This window comes from Mytilus trossulus, chromosome 1, assembly GCF_036588685.1.
Source record: "Mytilus trossulus isolate FHL-02 chromosome 1, PNRI_Mtr1.1.1.hap1, whole genome shotgun sequence".
Lineage (NCBI taxonomy): Eukaryota > Metazoa > Mollusca > Bivalvia > Mytilida > Mytilidae > Mytilus > Mytilus trossulus.
The window spans coordinates 59,301,937-59,321,909 of record NC_086373.1 but is presented as its reverse complement, the minus strand read 5'-3'; the positions used below and the strand labels follow the sequence as shown (position 1 = coordinate 59,321,909).

Here is a 19,973-nt window from a genome sequence, read left to right as displayed (position 1 = left end):
AAACGTCATATTAAGAAAACACACTCATCCCCACTCCCACTTTGATTTAAAATATATATTTTAAGCATAAAATCGTTAAACTAATGAGATTTGCACAGGCATTATGTTTTAATGGTTTTTGTTCGCCTTTTTTCCTTAGTATTGGCAGTCCGTTTTGATCTTTTAGTTAGGAAATCCATTTGTCAACTTCTGCTATTCTTTCAAATTGATTATGAAGTTCGGATTAAATCAAAATCATTGTATTTTTAAAAGGGGATCCTGATATAATCCATAATTTCATGATATCCTGAAACAACGCCATGGCTGAAAAAAAGTCCAATACAAAAATTTAAATACGAACGTATTTTAAGATACAAAAAAGAAGATGTGGTATGATTGCCACTTAGACAACTATCCACAAAAAAAACAAAATGACACAAATATTAACAACTATTAGGTCACCGTAAGGCCTTCAACAATGAGCAAAGCCCATACCGCATAGTCAGCTATAAAAGGTCCCGATAAGACAATGTAAAACAATTCAAACGAGAAAACCAACGGCCTTATTTATGTGAAAAAAATTAACGAAAAACAAATATGTAACATATAAACAAACGACAACCACTGAATTACAGGCTCCTGGCTTGGGACAGGCACATACATAAATAATGTGGCGAGGTTAAACATTTTTAGAGTTTGTTATATTTACGTCCGTTGTACCTGACAGATAATTTAAACATTTAAATTAAAACTGAAATTATGTTGGGCGTATGGTACATAATAGAGGTTTCTATTTTATCAAAATATTTGGTATTTGAATAAGTTGCATAATATTGATGTCTGTCATTGTTTCAAATATGTATAAGATATCGTCAAATGAGTAACTAAAATGAGGGTTTCGTTGCAATAGATTCGTTTTCCTGCGGCCAATCATACTGTAGTTTTTATCAAGAATATTAATGATGTCAAAAAATGAACTATAACATATGTTTTCTTGTCATAAAATACTACATGTATTATAAAGACTATGAAGATAAGTTAGGCTGACGGCATGCGTCTAATACTAGGCAGTTGACACAGTTTACGGATATCCTCAGTTGTTAATGTGTTAGTCTTAGCTGATAATTAATGATAACTTTTTTGCAATCTTTCGTTTCTTTCAAACACCTTTAACTATTTTCACAGCTTGTGGAAGTGCAAACTGAATGTGTTTGGTAAAATGTCTAACTTCCTATCCGTTAATAAGTATTTACATATCTTATAAATGAAACACAAAGACTTGCTAAAACATCTTATAAGTTGATAATTTGAAACCTTCAGATATGAAATATAGAATAAAAAATCTTGCTGGGAGAGAAAATAAAACATACAGAGCGAAACGTGAGCTACGTAAACAATGTTAACGATTAATTGAAACGGTATAAAATTTATCTTAAAAAACACGACATTGGTTTATATGTAATATGATGATATGTATATTGAAACAAACGAAACGATTTCAATTTTCAAATTATTTAATCCCCATCCACTTTATCAGCAGTATATGAACTTCACCCACATGCTTATGGAATACACATTTCCCCACTCATTTGGTATTCAGGAGTTTGTAGCTGCAACTCAATCTTTGTAAAACGTCACCAGTGTAGAAGCAATTAACCAGTAATATGTCAAGGGACTATCGGTCTTTTCCTTTAAAAAAAAATTATCGGAACATACCAAGAACTTATTGGTAAATTTCCATACCAATTTCATAAATAATAATCGATGGTCTTGAGGTATATATTCTAGATACTGTCGTTGTTAATCATCTTCAAACTGTGTGTAAGTGCTCTTCTATTTGTCTTTGTAAATCACTACTTTTACGATTAAGTTTATTTTTGATAATATCAATTTGACGTAGCTCGATAATTATACGTCCAGTCATTGTGATATTTGGCCATGGTGGTTTATCATTCTTTTTGTATACTTGCCTTTCGTTGTTCGATAATGCGATGTGTGTATATAGTTATCAAAGGTACCAGGATTATAATTTAGTACGCCAGACGCGCGTTACGTCTATGCTTTTTATTTTTCTTTCTTGATATATTAGTTCGTTTTCCTATTGATTTAGATTAAAACACAATGTTGACTGCTTTATCCCAATGTTTTACATGTTTACCTATAATGTCTGTTTGGTTTTTTTACCCATCGTTGTCTATGGACTTTTAGGCGACTGTTTTACAAGTGAAAGGTTTGGCTAGATATAAAACAAAATTTATCCACCATTTTCTATATAAGGACTTGTCAGTAACACGTCAGGAGTATGACAGTTGTTATCCATTCGTTTGATGTGTTTTGAGGTTTTGAATTTTCCATTTGGTTAGGGTCTTGCCGTTTAAAGTTTCCTTCGGAGTTCGGTATTTTTGTTTTTTATCTGTATACCAGCGCCCTTATAAACCAACAAATTGAAAACGTAGATAGGAATAATTATGATAAATTATAGATTGACAAATATAGATAAAAGGTAAAATCTCAAAATTCTCAATTCCAGGGAAAATTCAAAACGGAAAGTCCCTAATCAAATGGCAAAATCAAAAGCTGAAATACATCAAACGAATAGATAGCAACAGTCATATTCCTGACTTGCTGCAGGCATTTTCTTACGTCAAAAATGGTTTGAAAGATGATAAAGGATCGGGCCTTTTCGATAAGCATGCAAGAACGAATTTCACACGACCATATGTAACATATTTTTAAATTCGAGTCTAAAATAGTACATATTTATTTTCGCCTTAATAATCCTATATATATATATATATAATTGAGGGAGGTTTAGTCCTTAAGTTACAAATAAGTCTGCCTCATATTTTGACTTCCATCTAGGATATTCACTCAACACCGAATGACATGAAGGCAACAATTTATAATACTTAAAAAAGTTAAAGAAAATGCATGTAGTTACTAAAAAAAAAACTTAAATAATAGCCAAAATATATATATATGGCCATATTGCTTGAATTAGTTGGAACCTTAGGTTTTTTTTTAAATAATTTTTGAATATATAAAAGGACAACTTAAAATATGTTTTTATGCCAAAAACAATCAAACTGATTAATGTGCCAATGATCCACCAGAAGCGTTATCAAGAAAGTAATGTAACAAATGAAAACAACAATTTACAAATGTATTTAAGAATAGAAGAAAATCAGGTGTATAAATTGACGAAACAACTATCCAACAACATAGAAAGTCAATAGGCAACTAAATTGTAGCATGCCGTTTTCAATAATAAATAGGTATCTTTATAAAACGCAAAGCCTACACTTGTATCTTTTCTATGGTAGATTAATTTATATAGAGAATATGAAAGTTCCATCTTCCACACAAATTATTTTTAAACGGGTAAATATAAAATACATTTGACGAAACATCTAGCGAGTTTGCGGACTTGAAACTGTTATATGACGATTATGCGGATGCAAAATATTTTTTGGAAATCAGTTAGCTGAATAAGAGAAACAATAGATTAATAAATACATGAATATCCTATTTTTCAATATCATTGGACATCATAAACAGAATAAGCTCATTTGACAAAAATCATACTCCTAGAATTATCAAATGTGACGAATGAAACCGAAACTACTGTCACATCATGAATTAGTTGAGCGAAACAGTCACATCATGAATTAGTTGAGCGAAACAGTCACATCATGAATTAGTTGAGCGAAACAGTATGTCTGATTCTCAACTCACTGGCGATATGTTTTCTAATTGTAACATTACCTCTTATTCCTGATTGGAACAAAAGTAACATTTATACTGACTGTATATAGATTAACCTTATTCGTGATGCATATATAGACAACAATAGACTTTTTTTACACTTCGGTGTTTCTGTTGTTCCTTTGTTTTCCTTTTATAATTAAAGTTTCCCTCGGTCTTAGTTTGCAATTCATGACTTTTGAACACCTGTAAACTATTGTTAACAAAATTGAGAATGCATGGAAATGGTCAATGTGTCAAAGAGACAACAACCCAACCATAGAACAGACAACAGCAGAAGGTCACCAATAGGTCTTCAATGCAGCGAGAAACTCCCGCACCCGGAGGCGTCCTTCAACTGGCTCCTAAACAATATTATATAATACTAGTTCATTGATAATAGACGTCATAATTAACTCCAAATTATACACAAGAAAATAAAATTGAAAACCAAACAAGATTGTTGCCGGTATTTACTCCGTCAACGTAATCGAACGGTCTCAGTAACACGGAGTTCTTGAGAGTCATTCAGGGTTTCATTTTTATCTAACTATTGTTATGATAATTGGACATTACTAAACAACTTGTGCTAACATAAAATCAGGAAACCTTTCATTTCAAACTCAGTTGCTGTACTCAATAAACGAAATCTAAAGCATCGTCATAAACTGCAATGCCAAAAACAAACTTTAGATTTGCATGATAGTCAAACAAACTTTTCAATCTTGCGCCAAACCTCAAGTTCGGGAATGTATATTCATCCTTGAACCTACAAGTCGCAATAACTTTGATATTAAAACAACGTGTGTATTTTCAAGAAGTTTTTTAAGATAAAAAAAAATGATTTCAAGGACAATTCCTTCGCATTAGATTATTATGAATAATAAAAAGTAAAAACCCAAAAATACTGAACTCCCAGGAAAATTCAAAAAGGAAAATCAAAAATCAAAAGGCAAAATCAAAAGTCCAAACACATCAAACGAATGGATAACAACTGTCATATTCCTGACTTGGTACAGACATTTTCTAATGTAGAAAATGATGGATTGAACCTGGATAATAATATTACCAGTAAAAAACGTGTTTGAAACACCTCTTAGTGTTTAAATTCCTGCAGATAGAAGCAGTGTTTAGAAATCATCTTTTTTTTTTTTTTAAATATGTATAAGGTCTAAACAATTGATGATATCGATTATAAAATCTTTCCACTAAAAAGAAAAGATGTTCAATTTATTGTTTAAACGATGAGCGTTAAAAATTCTAAAAAAAATACTTAACCTTTTTTTCTAGTCTGGCCACGATGCTCACTATATTCACTTATTAATGAAAATACATTTTACCGTATATATTAATAACAAATTGACAATAGAAATCAAATAACAAATCGTGCTGTCGAAGCTTCACCACTATATAAGCAACCCATCTTGTTAACTTTCTGCATACTTATGAACTGCATCTCACGTCGGGTTGCAAATGTTTATATTAGCATCCGTTACTTAGTTTTCGATTCTTGTTTGCGAATTGTGAGATATGTGGACAAAAAATGTAAAACACTGATCATTTGGTATATGATTCAGAGAAAGAGAAAGAAACCAAGGAGGCAATAAAATGCCATAAGTATCAAACAAAAAAACAAACAATACAATTGACTTAAAGAAAAACAGCGAAGCATACCAAAGTTCTAAAACCATTCACAGAAAAATAGAGATTGAGCAACACGTACCCTATAAAAACTGTTGTAAACTCATGTTTTTCTGGGAAGTACTTGTAATTAGTTCATGCTCCACTACTGTCGCCCATCATGTAACTCGTTGCTGGTAAGATTTATGGTATACTGTCAAAATCTGTGATTGAGATATCGTTTAGAGGAAAGTGGAAGGTAGTGTGGCAAGAACAAGTGGAACAAACTCATTGTGATCTAGATCTGGGACAAATATGAAAGCTGAATGACTGTTAATCATTGTAAATCCACTATTGTTTTACAATAAAATCGAAAGGCACTTTATTTAGAAAGTAATGTGTGTTTTGTCTGTTTCCAATATCTGCAGTTACTGTACCTCTTGCAGTTCTTTCTTAGTTCCGGGAAACCAATATGTCACTTTGGACTTCAGAAAAAACGCTTTAAACGATTGAAATAGATTTGAATAAAATACAAACAATATGACCAAAAATTAGTGGCTTCTTTTTATAAACAATATAATACATATTTTCAAAGTAAATCTATGATAAATTCCTTTGGATGTCAATACAATCATTAAGAATTAGAGATATGCTGTAAACAGTCACATAATGCAAGACAGTTGGCACAGTTTACGGAAATCTTCAATTGCTAATGTATGCTAAGCCTTCTGATAATTATGAAGTGTTATTTTCGCAATCTTTCGAAACCTTCAAATACTTTGAAATTTTTTTTTACAGTTTGTGAAAGTGCAAGATGAAAGCTTTTTGCATAAAAGCTACTTTCCTATGTGTGAATTTGATATCTAAATGTTTTGGGAATGCGACAATTCGTCTTGCAAAACATTTCATAAGTTGATAATTCGAATCCTTGAACTGTTAATTAATGGTTACAAAATCTAACACAATTTTTTTTAAATGGGGAAAACGGAAAAGATGTTGAATTTGCTCATTGTTGATGTCAAACGGTTGCCTTTAGTAGTTAACTCTAGCTTTTGTAGTTAACTCAAGGTAATTATTTCCCTTGTAGAGAGTTGTCTCACTTTCAATCATACGACATCTTTGTCTTCTAATATAACAAAAGGACTTTCAAGGTTGCCGACAAGAAACTGTCACATGAATATTATACGGTTTATAACGTTTTTCTATAGATCTCACTGTTTTATAATTTAGTTAACTGAATAAGGGAGCCAAATTATTAATTACTAATTCTTATATGATTTGCGTATTACGGAATAAGTTGGTATGATTGGTCAAGAGGACTTCCGGTAGTTGATTTTGACGTTGGTTTTTTTTCGATAGACGACATTGATCGAACTTCTTTTCGGAACCAATGTGAACAAGATGGCGGCGAAAAAAACATTGACGTTCAGAAACTTTATTTTCATTGCACGTTAATCGTTAAATAAAATAATAAACACAAAAACATTCGATTGTGTTTTTCCAGCTTATTTATTTATCAGATACCAAATTTGATTGAGTACATATTTTTGTGTTAACCAACAAATGTATGGATGCGCCAGGCCCAGCTAATGGCATAAAAATACAATTTACGTGTGACAGAGGTAACGAGTTTGGAAAAGTGTATTCCCTTTCTCTAATTTAAAAGATTTATAAGGATTAAACGCCTTTTCAAAGGAATTTATGGGTGTATAAACTGGACCAAGCCACTCACAAACATATCATAAAAGTCCTTTGGACTTTTCTTTGTTTGTGAGTGAATTGGTTGAGTTTATACACCAATAAATTCCTTTAAAAAGGCGTTTAATCCTACCATAGCTTATAAGCCAATATAATCGATTCATTTGTAGGGAATCTGCTCCTTTCTCTAACACTGATCCTAGAGCTATTAAGAAAAACGACTGAAAGCGTAACTGTTATCAGCTGTCTCATCAGGAATCGGTTGACTGGTACGATATGTCTGATTCTCAATTCAAGAGCGACATGCTACCGAAATGTAACATCTTTATATCTATATATATAAAAGATAATTAATTTAATCTGTAATTAACGTGTTGCAATTCATTTATAATTCGAATACTTACGGTAAACGTGAATTCTGAAGGAGAGTGGTGCAAATAAGGCAATACACGCTATCCGTTACGATATTTTTAAAGTTGATACGATGCCGTCAGTGTTTGTTACATTGTACCTTAATGTATTTTTAACATTTGGACGTCAGTCTTGCATTTTGTTAACCTAGTGCATGAAATCATTAATTCATTTAATCCAAAATCAATTGATGTACTTTACTGAAAGATTTGAAGGACCATAAATAAACGTTTAATCATAAGTAATACAACCAAGAACATCAGGTTAAAAACACCTCTCAATGCGGAAATGATCAAGGTGGAATCCATGTTCAGAAGTAGTAAATCTCTATATCACATTTTGTAAAAGGTCTGACCATATTATGATATCTATTCTAAAATCAATCCACGAAAAGATATTGCATTCATGTCTTAATTCAACCGATAAGCGATTAGAAACAATATGTGAAAACGAATTTTGGTTAGGATGGAACTGCTGTTTTTATGTTTTTTACACTAAGTAATCATCAATAATAATACATTTCACCAAATACGTTAATTACTAAAAAGATATAGAAATTTCTATAACAATAATTTCCGTCGAAACTTCTATGTTTTTAACACAACTACCTGCATTCTATTTTACTGCTACTCTCATTGCTATACAAATTTAATGTAAGCAGCTGTTAATTTGCGTCTGATTCTTTTTTTTCTTAATTTTCGGACGTTTGAACAAAATAGTGACAGCAGTTTATCTCAGCAAATTCAAAATAGCTGTTACTCTTTTTGAAAATGAAGTATTAGGTAAATCAAAGCTGTAACATCCCTGCAAGCACGTTTATATCGAAACGACTGAGATATATTCCTTCCAACAGAGTATAACCATCTAGGAAAGGAAACTTAACAATAGACACGATTGACGTTTTCTTTGTTTGATTTACAAAAGAAATATGATTTCATTTCATCGCTTATTAAGATTGGTGAGAGTTTTTCGGTTATAATTTTTTTTTAGACCACGTCCGTTATATAAATTGATCAATACACTATAAAATATATGATTCTAGTTAACGCAACGCATGTCTCCGTAATAAAGTGTTAATTTTCACAACCTTTACTTGTCTGCAAACACATTCACTTTAATTTCAAAACTGTTGAAAATGCATGCTGATTTCTTTTTTGTTGTTAATTGGACACATCCCTAATTTCTATTTTTAATTTCAAGGAAATATAAAACAAAAAGTATATCGACTCACAGGACGATTTAACCAGTTGTTAATTGGTGCCTTTAGAAATAAAGGGAAAATAACACCATGCTTCGAGAAAGAAACTGAACCACTTACACAGAACGAACCAGGAAGACGATCCTGAAGAATTGATCTTTATTTCATTGCAACAAACTTACAATGTTAGAACATGATATTGCATTACTTTTGCGATATTTACAATTAATATGTATCCAATTACTCCTAACACATCCAAATGCCAAAAAAAATACAATATCGTTAGACCACAAGTACTTATGAAACAATCATGGAAAATCACCAAAATGAAATTAAGAATGGAACAAAAGTTTGTTCTTTGTTTAATTCTGAATTAAATTTCTGTATTTAGCATTGTAAAACTTTGCTTCACGATTTGTATGACTTGTATATGGATAACATTACAAACTGATATTACCAACAATAAAGATGATTCAACTCAAATGGATATTTGTTCATGCTTTCCGCATATATAATTTTACTATGCTTTTTTTCAAAAAAATAATAATACAAAATGTAACCGTACTCTTTTACAAGCTAATAGTCGTGCAAAATTGCCCAATTATTTCGTGGGCACTTTTTGTTGTGAAAACAAAAAACATCTATGAGATAAAATTTTCAAATTAAAAATTAGAAGATAGATTCATATTAGAAGTGTTAAAATATCTTTAGAGGTTTTAGATAGAATACGTGCTTTTGAAGATCCTTTCAATTTTGTTGACAGGTATGATTTTTCTCTCTATATATTACAATTTTACACTATCCTTTCAAGATAAAGTTTTATATTTGATACAATGGCCTTTTAATAAATGTCATTGCCCTTTCTATAACGAAAAAGATGCTAGACACACTTACAGGACATATGAAAAAGTAAAATCACAAAAATGCTGAACTCAGAGGAAAATCTTATCTATATATATATTTAGTTGAAAATTTAAATTTTTTCCTATACAACATGTATGTACGTTTTGCTGATAAATTGTTTCGACAGGTAGTTGGTTTTCCTATGAGCACTTATTGTGCTCCTTCAATAGAAGATGTTCACCCTGTATTGTTATGAATCTCAGTTAATGACCAAACTCAGTAATGACACGTCATTGTAAAATTCGGTTACAATTCATTCAAAAGTACTAATTTAAATTAAATATAACTTAAACAGAAGGAGCTTTTCTTTCTCAGATTAAGACAATTCAATGTCAAAAATGAAAACATCAGACGAAAATTTACGACAAAAGAGATAATGTTCATTCCCTAATAACTGTAAATTTTCCTTTATAGACGCCGATGTTTCTTTAGCTCCATTATTCGTTGGTTATATATCCCAACTCGTTCGTTATATTTACTGTGACTGTGAGTTAAAACAAAACAATAATAAAAGCGCTTTTATATATTTTTTATATAAAAGAAGATGTGGTATGATTGCCAATTATACAACTCTCCACAAGAGACCGAAAGTCTTTTGCTTTTACTTTACTTTTTGGTCGGGTTATTGTTTCTTTATCATTTCCCAGTACTATTCTCAGTTGTATGTGTTTTTTTTTTATAAAGATGTGGTACTAGGTAATTTATTAAGTAATTAGAATGTGCTGTTCTGACTGGTTACATTTATAAAAGACCCGTTGTTTAAAGATAATCCATTGTTTCAGTATCGTATAATTATTTTCTACGATGTATTTAATATCTCTCACTATCTTTTAGTCGTATTTTGCACAACTTTCCAACGTTTCCTATGTTCTTCAACATTGCATTTGAATTGGCTTTCCAACTTTTTTATATTGAGCACAATTTGTGCGTCTTGTAGAAAAGAAACCCGCATATCGGGTAACAGATTATAGCCTGGTATCTTTGATTAGTTGTTATAAAACTCGCTTGTTCAACCTATTTATATATAGTGAAACTTATGTGAAAGTGAACCAGTATGTGTTAGATTTCCAACATGGTTATCTAGAGAAGTAACTCAATCACAAGCTCAGCCAATCAACATCTATGAAAGGAGATGCATTCATTTTATTCTCAAAAAACTTTTTTCACTAACCGGCTTCATTTTATGAAATTTTATGAATTCAAATAATAAAGATATTCATTAATTTAAGATCATTAAATATTGTTCTTGTACGCTTATTTGAAATTGGTAAACATGTGAACCAAAGTTCAACCGTTCGAATATGGCTACTAATTTATTCGACCTTTTTCAATTAAGCACTTAAATTATCCTTGCAATAAATGACCTCAGACAATGTCATTGACCTTATATTAATACTGCATTACTCGTATTTCTGTCATAAATCTTTTTAATACGTTCCATATTCACTTGTTTTCTTTTGGAAAAGTTTGATGATTAATCATAATTATTATCAATAATAAATAAAAAAAAAAAGAGAAAAGTAAGTGATGGGTAAGGTCGTCAGCTTTAACCATTTGTACCAAAATATATCGAGCCAGGTAAACGCGAGTAGGAACTGTCATATCAGAAAACATCAACATGTTAGAATAAGACAAGAAAAATAGAAAATCTCACAGTCAAGGGGAGACAAATCCACTAAAAAAAGTAAGAATGATAAGAAATATATGTGGATAGAAAAAATGAGGTGTGGTATGAGTGTCAATGAGACAACTTTCAATCGAAATCCCAATGTGTAAAAATTAACAGTTATAGGTCAAAGAAAGCTCTTCAACACAGAGCTCACAACAAACAGAAAGCAATACAAGGCCTCGTAATAACTAGTGTAGACCAATTCAAAAGGAAAATCAACGGTATATCCTACATTTTTTGATTTTTGTATCTGTGAACAGTTGTCAAAATGGCAATTATAGCACATCTTCTTTTTTATAAACATCGTTACTGGCAAATACGCAGAAACTGTAGAGGAAATGTTTGCTCAGCAGTCTGATTTCAATTTTGAATGAAAACAACTGAACATTTTGGAAACTGAAAGAAGCATTCAAAGTCATTGGGTTTATTCTTGTGTATTTCATTTGCTATGCAAGATTCTTTGATGGAACAAAAAGTATATGAGAACAGATACATTTTGTCGGTCTCACATTGAGGAAAATTAATGTTGTCATTTGAAATTCCCTTTTTACAGAGAACAAAAGATAAGCAGATTGATGAGTTTGACTATCCCTCTGGTATCTTTCGTCTCTCTTTTACAGTACAATTAATGTTTCAAAGGCAATTTGACAGCCTTTGGCTATTTTGATAACAAATAAGAAACACATACATGAAATAATCATTAAAATTGAAAGGTCTTGTGTATGATTAGCTAGACCTGTGTAACTTACTCTATTAAGGGATAAAACGTTATTAATCCCATTTTCCCTTAATGTTGTTTGATATTTACACAAATGTAAGGGTGGGGTCTACCATCTACTGTCAAAGTCTAGTTAAAATATGTTATTACATTTGTTGCAAAAAATTACATTGATTTCCCAGTTAAATTAAAAAAAAACGATAATTTCACATGTGAAATAAACGTGGTTATTTCACTCTCTGATGTCATACAACAATAGGCATTATCAAGACGTCGATAACGTCGGATCAAATCAAATTGTGAATACGTAGGAAAAACATATTGTTCCTTACATTTTCTACGATAATTTCATAAAAAAAAAAAGCCATTAGCCAATGTAATAAAAAGTATATCTAATCGCCGTATTTGAATATCAAAAATAAGACAACTTGTGACCGAACGCCGCTATGGATTACACTCGTGCTGCGCAAGTACATATTTTGTACAAAAATCAATTTTGCATTTATGTTTAATAAAATTTAGAATAAAAATGGCGACTATGTTAAAGAGACAACAACCCGACCAAATAGTAGATAACAGTCGAAAGCCACCAAACGGTCTTCAATACAGCGATATAGGCGTGTACTACGTGAGACAAGAAATGTAGTACATTTTACTGTCTCTCTTTGCATTTAAGTGTGCTAAAAGAAAACTGTATAGTTTCAGTGATAAATTTACTAGGGGCCAAGTTTATAAGAAAATCAGTAATGTTCAGTATGAGACATGTAACCTTGAATCGATTTTGACATATCGACATTATAGTACAGTGAAGTACAGCCTATCGCTTTGCACTATAACTTCACTATTCAATTCATTTTGTTCCAGTAACTGTCAGTGCATAATTTCTTGAGAAGCGTTTCCTGTATGAATTTTAATATACATCATTTTCACCTTTTGGCTTACAAAGTCTTTAACAAAAACAAATGGACGTCCTTTTAATTATATGTAAGTTGAGTCAAATTTGTCAAATTTCTAATATGCTGCTACATTTTTTTCGTAACAAAATGCTTAATCACTGTGTCTATAACTATGACTGTAGATTCATTTATTTTAGTTGGTACCAACTTTTGTGGATTGAGAAACAATTGTATTTCCGTGGATATTTCATTTCGATGTTTTTTTGAAGGTCTGTATACATTCTTTTCGAAATTTTGTAATTCCTTGTCCATTAGAACCCGTATTCACCGTGTAATTATGAAATCCACGAAAATTTGTACCCAACGAATAATAATGAATCTACAGTAGGTTATAAGCATAAAAGACTACCATTGATTTGTTAGAGTTGTCTCACATACTCCATATCTATACCTTTAAACAACCTGAAAAAAACTGCTTGATAGTGAATGTCGTAACAGCTAAGTTCATCATTCTTGTTAAGTTTGTTTATTAGCTTAAATCATCATTGAAAGAAAAATGAATATTAATTAGTAAAAGCATATCCCATGCCACTCAATCTAACATTCACATTTCGCCATATAAATAAAAACTGCAATATTTGATTTCAGTATTCAACATTCAAATGATTTTTTAAACATCTAAGACCAATTGCATTGCATTCAATTCAACAGTGTTTCTTTTATAAACGCACAGTCAGTTGTAAATTTTCATTTTTAACATTCACTATTCACTTTTCGATCCAGCTTTTTTGACATTCAACCTTCGATTTCATAATATATCAGGTTTAAAAAATCAACATGCAATTTCTACATTAATGAATCAATTTCAAATTTTATGATCCATTCCAACATTCAATATTCAAGCTGGCTGCTTTAAAATTCGTTTTAACTATTCAAAATTGATATAAACATTCAAGAAAAGAATTTAAACATTTAGATTAGATTGAAATTCGACTCGACGGATAACAAATTACATATGTAAAGAGATCAAACTGCAAGCAACACGAATTCTAAAAAATAAAACAGTGAAAAAAATATTTCTTTAAAGAAAAGACGAACTGACAAACACTAAACAAAAACTGAAATTTATAAAGGTTTTCTACTGTTTTGCTTTGAACGTTCCTGATGAGGTAAATCCAACAAAAGCGCTTCGGACCTAATAATTTTATAACGTGTTGTATTAATTTTCTTAGCACCACGAACAAACCCAAAATAAGAGACCTGATCATGTACAACGTATGATTCCTGCTTTACGTGTAACACCCACCCAATACCATATTTTTAACTCCACGAACGAAAGATATTCGATGAGTAGGCATTTACATCTAGCAGATGTGTATACGTCTTCTATGTAACTCTTAGACATCTAATAATGACAAACGAGACAATTTGTATTTAAAAGTGCCCACTTCATGAGCAACAGTATACCAACTTCACCTGCATATGACATATATATTTCCCAACTCATTTGGTATTCAGGTGCTCGCAGCTGCTACATAGACTTTATAAAACGTCACCAGTGTCTAGGCAGAAAGTTAATGACCTTAAGTTTTAGTACATATCTGGTTAAAACAAAACAATAATAAAGGTCAATATCAAATCAGACTAACTATTAAGAATAAAGTTAAATAGACCTGTCGTAGAACTTTTATAAATTTTGTTATCATGTGCCTAACTTCTATAGATTTACTTTTACTTCTGAGTTAAAAAAAAATACACAGTTAACAAAACCAAGAAATTAATAGAAGTAAAGTACTTCTTAGGTATCATTGTTATAAGCAAATTCGTATACATGGCAATAAATTGTAATAAAAAAGGTAACAAAAATTGCAGTGAACTCTCTTATAAACGACTAACTGTAAAATATGATGGGTTACACCACAAGAATTTGGACATAGTCTATTCGATTAACACAGCATGAGTAAAGAACCCAGTAAGCAATATAAAAATAAGAAGACGAGATATGATTGCTAATGAAACACAATAAAGCAGCCAAAAGACATAGGTTGAAAACTACAAGTCATCTGTCGACATTCAACAATGAGAAAAAAACTCGTACAGAATTATAAACTATAAAAATTTCCGCAATCATCAATGTAACACAATTTCACCCGCACTCTATGCCTGGGATAAAAAATAATCTTAGTAATTCGAAAAATTTATACTTTTGCAAACAGTAAATTTTTAAAAACGACAATATCATTGATATTCATGTAAACGCGTTTTTCGTTCATTTTTCTGTACATAAATAAGGTCGCTAGTTTTCTGGTTTGAATTGTTTTCGTTGTCAGTTCGGGGTCATTTAAAGCTGAGTATGCGGTATGGGCTTTGCTCGTTGTTGAAGGTCGTACGGTAACATTTAGTATGTTATAAACATTCAAGTAAGGAGCCTGTAATTCAGTGGTTGTTGATTGTTTATGTGTTACATATTTGTTTTTCGTTCTTTTTTCTGTACATAAATAAAGTCGCTAGTTTTCTGGTTTGAATTGTTTTACATTGTCAGTTCGGCGTCATTTAAAGCTGAGTATGCGGTATGGGCTTTGCTCGTTGATGAAGGTCGTACGGTAACATTTAGTATGTTATGAACATTCAAGTAAGGAGCCTGTAATTCAGTGGTTGTTGTTTGTTTATGTGTTACATATTTGTTTTTCGTTCATTTTCCTGTACATAAATAAGGTCGCTAGTTTTCTGGTTTAAATTGTTTTACATTGTCAGTTCGGCGTCATTTAAAGCTGAGTATGCGGTATGGGCTTTGCTCGTTGATGAAGGTCGTACGGTAACATTTAGTATGTTATGAACATTCAAGTAAGGAGCCTGTAATTCAGTGGTTGTTGTTTGTTTATGTGTTACATATTTGTTTTTCGTTCATTTTCCTGTACATAAATAAGGTCGCTAGTTTTCTGGTTTAAATTGTTTTACATTGTCAGTTCGGGGTCTTTTAAAGCTGAGTATGCGGTATGGGCTTTGCTCGTTGTTGAAGATCGTACGGTAACCTATAATTGTTAATATCTGTGTCATATTGGTCTTGTGGAGAGTTGTCTCAACATGGCAATCATACCGCATCTTCTTTTTTTGTAATGAATGAATTTTGTAAAAGATTTAATGACTGGAGAATTTCATATATGTATATCATGAACATTCATTACTATATAAATATAGTGTATTTACTTTCAATTCTAAGTTTACTAATCGATCCATAGTGGTCATTGATGAAGTATACATACCCTCTCTATTTAATAAACTCTGTGACTGCCGTGGATAGTAAACTTGAAAATGATAGCAGATAGAATTCTGATAACACACTTTATTCTTTGTATATGTACGTTCAAAGTATACAGAAAAACGCAAACCGGAAGTCTAATCTGACTTTAAATTTCTCGTTTTTTCTCCAAAAATAATTCAATCTGAATAATCATATGAATGGATGACAAATGGCACTATGCACTGTATCTATAGGACACAGAGGCGTGTTGATCAATTAATTGTTGAAAGAAGAAAGAAGAAGTTTCTCGTTTCTTGTTTTGTTTATAAAGATTAGACCGTTGGTTTTCCCGTTTGAATGGTTTTACACTAGTAATTTTGGGGCCCTTTATAGCTTGTTGTTCTGTGTGAGCCAAGGCTCCGTGTTGAAGGCCGTACTTTAACCTATAATGGTTTACTTTTTAAATTGTTATTTGGATGGAGAGTTGTCTCATTGGCACTCACACCAAATCTTCCTATATCTATGAGTATTGATATGTGGCATGATTACTAATGAAACAAAAATAAGCTTATGGACATGAGTTGGAAAACTACAAGGCAATGGTCGACATACAATGACCATAACTCGTGTAGTAATAAAACATTAAAAATCTTTGTTATCATCAAATATTAAATAATGGCAACAGTAGTATACTGCTGTTCTAAAGTCATCAATTGATTGAGAGATAAAATAAGGGTCACAACTAAAACTGAGGTAACACATCAACTTTAAGAGGAAAACAACAGAAACACTGAAGTGTAACACACACAGAACGAACTGTAAGATAACAACTGTCATTTTTTCCTGACTTGGTACAAACAATAAAAAAAAACTTGAATACACATTTACCTTCATGTGCTACTTTTTGAGTAAAATGAGTCCAAATTGTAATTTATTTGCTCAAAAGTCGGATTTGTGGACGTATTTTTTTTTTCGATAGAAATGCATACCTTTTTTTATGTTTTAAAAGATAAACACAAGCTGTATTTTGTAATAATTTTTGTAAATTCTATTTATAAAAATAGAATTTAAATTTGTGCAATTTGTTTTTCAAATAACTCATATTTATCAAATGTAACCGAATGTTGTGAAAAAACGTAATATGTTTTGCCGCATATTTATAAAATTAAAAATAATTGTACCATTTACGTTTTCATGAAAATTGGCAAACATTATCTTCTAACGTAATAAAATCAAATGGCATTTTTAAACAAGGATGTCCAGGAACTCGTTTTGAAGTTAGATAAGTTTGAATGATAAAAATCTGTCGAAAACTGAATCTTTTCCCGATAAGTCATAGTTTGACGTCGCAAAAAAACAATTTACGTTAGCAACGTCATTGAAATAGTGTCGTATGAACTTAAAAACCTTGGTTTGCTACTTTCAATGATTATCAATTTATAACTAAAATTATAACATGTCGTTTTTTTTATTTTTATTTATTAAAATAGATTTATGGTACTATTAACTGTTGAACACACATTTATCTTAATATGAAACATTTTTACATTTGTTTGTTTGCACTACATTATTTGGTGATGGATCTTTGCGTTTAAAAAGGTTGCTTAAAAGTTTATTTAGTTTCGTCAGTCCTTGATATTTTTTCCTTTCATCTACACCAGTTTTTAGGCTCGATGTATGCTCCAATTCTCTGCAATTAACTGTGTCTTTCGATTTAATATACTGTGCACCTTTAAGGCTATTGGATTTCAGAATTTTATTTTGCTTCTGTTGAACTTTATAGATATAAGTTTCTTTGTAGTCTTCAAACATCGTGTTTTGGAAACTTTTACTGGAAGCCTCCACTTTTTCAAAAGTTTTCATCCTTTTATTTTTTATGTGTTTGCTCTTTTGTCTCTTATCTTCTTTCCGTGTTAAGCTTGTTGACCGAATTCGAAATGTTGTGGCTTGTTTGGCTCTTGTGTTGCCTAGTTGCTCTAACAGAATGTCAAATATTTCTTTAACTGCATTGTTGTCTTTAGCTGACACCTCTAGAAAACACCCACCAAGGTTCTCACTACATGCCCACCCTAATGCTTCAAATGTTTCTACCTCTCTATTGTTCTCTGAATCTACTTTGTTCCCAACGACTACACAAGGTATACTCAAAACATTCTCTCTAATAGACTTTATCTGCTCCCAAATACGTTTAATCTCTTCGAAAGATCTCGCATCGCAAATTGAATATACAAGAATGAATCCTAATGCCTTTGAGAAGTATATTTTCCGCATAGCTGGAAAGTCAATATTTCCTGCCGTATCCAAAAAATTCATATATCTCCTCTTTTCATTGATACTGTATTGTTGAACATGCATTTGCTCAACAGTTTCTGAGTATCGGTTAGAGAAGGTTCCATGCAAATATCTCATCAGAATAGAAGACTTCCCTACATATCCAGATCCTAAAACTGGTATTAGACAATTTGAATCAAGCTCTGACATTATTATAAGGTACTATAGTTTGAATTTGATCAACTTATCTACACATACTTCAATTTATACAAAATTATTGTTTCAAGGTGTGAATGATATTTTCCAATCAATTGTCGAGAAGACAGTTCAATGAAAATTCATAGTGTAGGTGGTTTTAGGTTCTATCCTTATTTAGATGGAATAATTATCATCTCCCCAATAGAGTAATTCCACAATACCAAAACTTCATATGGTTACCCTTCTCTGTTTAAGCATTGAGTGTAGCATTGGTCTTAGAATTAAAATCGCAAATAAAAACAAATCTTGCAATCGTATTTCAAAAACTTCAACGAAAAGGTTTAACCCTTTCTTTTCCTATTGAACGAGTTTGGTTTTGGGTTGGGTTTTTTTCATTTTTAGACTCTTGTTTGTTTTTCGTCTTTTTCTGTTAGTCTGCATTTTGTTATCTGTCCTTCTATATTTTTGTTGTTCGATTGATCTCATGGTATATCTTTTTAAATTCATTAAAAGCAATTTTGTGCAAGGTGTTATCATTCTTTCAATGTATAAACACTGAGTTGTGAGTTCGAACCCAGCTCGTGCAAGAGCCCTCGATTCCAATCATAATTGACCTGGCTTGTCAGTTTTCCTATCGAAGGTCGCTAGTTTACTCCATTTCCTCCTCCCATAAAAACTGCCCGCCACGAAATAGCCCAAAATTGGCGCTTAAAAAATCAGCAATCAATCCAAGGTATAAAAATGTGGTTGTTATTGTAAATCATAACCGTAGTAATACTACAATATGTAATTATATTATATTATATTATATAAAGTATGAATAGTATTAGAGAAGCACATTAGTATATGTCTGTAAAGAAAATGAGAAAGCTAACATATGCAGAGGTATAAGTTACATGTTTAATAGAATATGCAGTGGAAGGCAAATCTGATTTATAACAAGACAAACCAGTGTTTTAAAACAAGGCAGGAACATGGCAGTGTTTATTCATTCGTTTGATGTGTTTGAATTGTTTTAATTTTGCCATTTGCTTACGGACTTCCTGTTTAAAATTTTCCTCTGAGTTCGGTATATTTGGTTGTTTGGTGTGGTTATATTACTATTTTACAAGATGTGTTTGACAAATAAAGTGCAGTCATCTGAACAAAACAATTCACATAATTTTATAGTACACATAATACAAATACGGGAAAAGTATTTATCTTTCATTTAAGAAAAACAAAGATATCAACAATATAATTGTTTACTTTTTTAAATTGTTATTTGGATGGAGAGTTGTCTCATTGGCACTCACACCACATCTTCCTATATCTAATGTCATGTTTATTGCATTAAAAACAGATCAAAAAAATCCCCAATTATAAAACAAAAATAAATTTAAAACAGTTTCAAATGTATTTTTACACATACAGCATAATCCTTCATT

General features: G+C 31.2%; 1 protein-coding gene across 1 annotated transcript; it reads right to left on the bottom strand.

Moving 5' to 3' along the window:
* Positions 1–17,604: 17,604 nt before the first annotated feature.
* LOC134681909 (GTP-binding protein Di-Ras2-like) lies at positions 17,605–18,558 on the bottom strand. The gene has a single exon (XM_063541574.1). The coding sequence runs from the start codon at positions 18,556–18,558 to the stop codon at positions 17,605–17,607; it is 954 nt and encodes a 317-aa protein (XP_063397644.1).
* Between the last annotated feature and the right edge of the window lie 1,415 nt (positions 18,559–19,973).

What these genes read in the sequence shown, in the direction of transcription:
- LOC134681909 (XM_063541574.1), bottom strand. Translation starts at nt 18,558, where the DNA reads ATGTCAGAGCTTGATTCAAATTGTCTAATACCAGTTTTAGGATCTGGA.